Below are 2,260 nucleotides of genomic sequence, written 5' to 3' on the forward strand. Positions count from 1 at the left end.
GAACAGAAGTCTCCTGACTCACACAGCACAGAAATAAAGTCACAGGGGGGAACCACACAACCTAGCAGTAACTGAGCAATGCGACCAGCCCACCATCACCCAGCAATGGGAGTGCAGCTGGGATCTGGTGCCATAAATCAACGTGTAAATAGGCATCAGGCGGTATGTGGGATGTTGGGGTGGAATCATCACAGAAAAGCTGCTATGCGGGAAGCTGGGTGATTCTGTGCTGTATTTCTCAGTTAAGTGGGAATCAGACTGTGCTGGCATTTTAGTAGTTGAGTTGAGTTGGTCAAGTTGTGAGCCTGCTGTCTATAGCAATAGGGGTTAATTTTGGCTCAAATTGTTGGATTTGGATTGTACTTTGTTCCATCTTTCATCCTGCATTTGATCAAGCCACATCTTGGGCCAGATCCTCAGATGGTGTAAACTGACCCAGCTCCAGTGACTTTAAGGGAGCGATGCCAATTTACACTCCTGTCATAACGCACCAGAGTCGTGCGTTGGTTGTGAGTGGTGAGGCGCTCTCACTATTCAAGTCAATGGAAGTGACAAGTGCTGTACACCTTTGACATTCACACCATGAGATATCATGGAGAGGGGAATCAGAGTCATTCCCTCTCTCACTATAACCCTGACCATTGCTCTTGTCCTTCCCTCCACAGCCATCACACGATGAACTAAGAAAGAAAATGTCCAACCAAACCACCGTGACCGAGTTCCTTCTCCTGGGATTCTTTGATGTTCGAGAGCTGCAGATTTTGCATTTCATGGTGTTTCTAGTGCTTTACCTGGCAGCCCTGACAGGGAATCTTCTCATCATCACAGCCATAGCTCTTGACCACCACCTTCACACCCCCATGTACTTCTTCCTGATGAGTTTGTCTATCCTAGACCTCGGCTCCATCTCTGTCACCATTCCCAAATCTATGGCCAATTCCCTTATGAACACCAGGTCCATTTCCTATTCTGGATGTGTCGCCCAAGTCTTTTTCCTCATCTTCTTTGCTGAAGCCGACTTTGTCTTACTCACCATCATGGCGTACGATCGATACATCGCCATCTGCAAACCACTGCACTATGAGACTATAATGAACAGGAGAGTTTGTGTCCAAATGGCAGCCATTGCCTGTATCAGTGTAATCCTCTATTCTTCATTGCATACCGGGAACACGTTTTCGATAACCTTCTGTGGAGGCAACATGGTGGATCAGTTCTTCTGTGAAATCCCCCAGCTACTCAAGCTCGCCTGCTCTAACTCGTACTTCAATGAAGTTGGGGTTATTGAATTTAGTGTGTGTTTAACTCTAAGTTGCTTTGTTTTTATAATTGTGACATATGTTCAGATCTTGACCACGGTATTGAGAATCCCCTCTGAGCAGGGCCGACATAAAACCTTCTCCACATGCCTTCCTCACCTCATTGTAATTTCCATGTTTCTTTCCACTGTTGTCTTTGCCTACATGAAACCCATCTCCAGCTCTCCGTCAACTCTGGATCTCGTGGTGGCTGTTCTCTATTCCGTGCTGCCGCCAGTGATGAATCCAATCATCTACAGCATAAAGAACAAGGAAATCAAAGCTTCCGTGAGGAAACTGACTGGGTGGAGGTTATTCAACAAGAATAAAATGTCTGCGTTTCTCTGATGAACATGGTTTTATCTGTGTTGTTTTAGCAAATACAATCAACAGATGACATTACTGTCCCCATAAGAATATGGTGTGTGATTTTTTTATGCAAAATGCTGTCTGTATAGTGGTAAATCCACACTAACTCCACTAAGTCAGTGGAGTTCTTCCAGGTTTATACCAGTATATGTAAGATGAAAATCTATCGATCTCATGCTTTTATACTGCCACCCCTCACCATGTTATCTGAGTACCTTCCACATAAAATCAGTAGCCATTAGACTTCATGGAGTCTCTGGTTCTTCTCCTTTTTGGGGGTCAAAACTTTGCTTGGGGTATGATGGCTTTTGGGTTTCTGTTTGCTGGTGTGACAGAGTGGGATATGGCAGCATCAGATCATGAACTCTGTGTTTTGCTATCTGGGTAAATAGTGACATGGTGACTGCAGAAGTCTGGGCTTGCTCAATAGCCATCTATTGCTCTTTGTTCGTGGCAGCTCTCCTACCTGAGAAAGGTGCATGTTACTTTACTGAAGAAAGAAGAGAAATCACTCAGAGAAATTGTAGCCAGACAGCCAGCCCCGCCCCCCCCCCCCCCCCCCCCCCCAGACCAGCATTGCTGGAAACACAGGA

The 2,260-nt window shown here is 45.6% G+C and overlaps 1 protein-coding gene across 1 annotated transcript; it reads left to right on the forward strand.

Moving 5' to 3' along the window:
- Positions 1–692: 692 nt before the first annotated feature.
- On the forward strand, positions 693–1,646 carry LOC144274280 (olfactory receptor 14A16-like). The gene has a single exon (XM_077832953.1). It carries the CDS (start codon positions 693–695, stop codon positions 1,644–1,646), a length of 954 nt encoding a protein of 317 aa, XP_077689079.1.
- The last annotated feature ends 614 nt before the right edge of the window (positions 1,647–2,260 follow it).

Source organism: Eretmochelys imbricata, chromosome 14, assembly GCF_965152235.1.
Source record: "Eretmochelys imbricata isolate rEreImb1 chromosome 14, rEreImb1.hap1, whole genome shotgun sequence".
Lineage (NCBI taxonomy): Eukaryota > Metazoa > Chordata > Testudines > Cheloniidae > Eretmochelys > Eretmochelys imbricata.

Coding starts and splice junctions, on each gene's coding strand:
- LOC144274280 (XM_077832953.1), top strand. CDS start 693: ATGTCCAACCAAACCACCGTGACCGAGTTCCTTCTCCTGGGATTCTTT.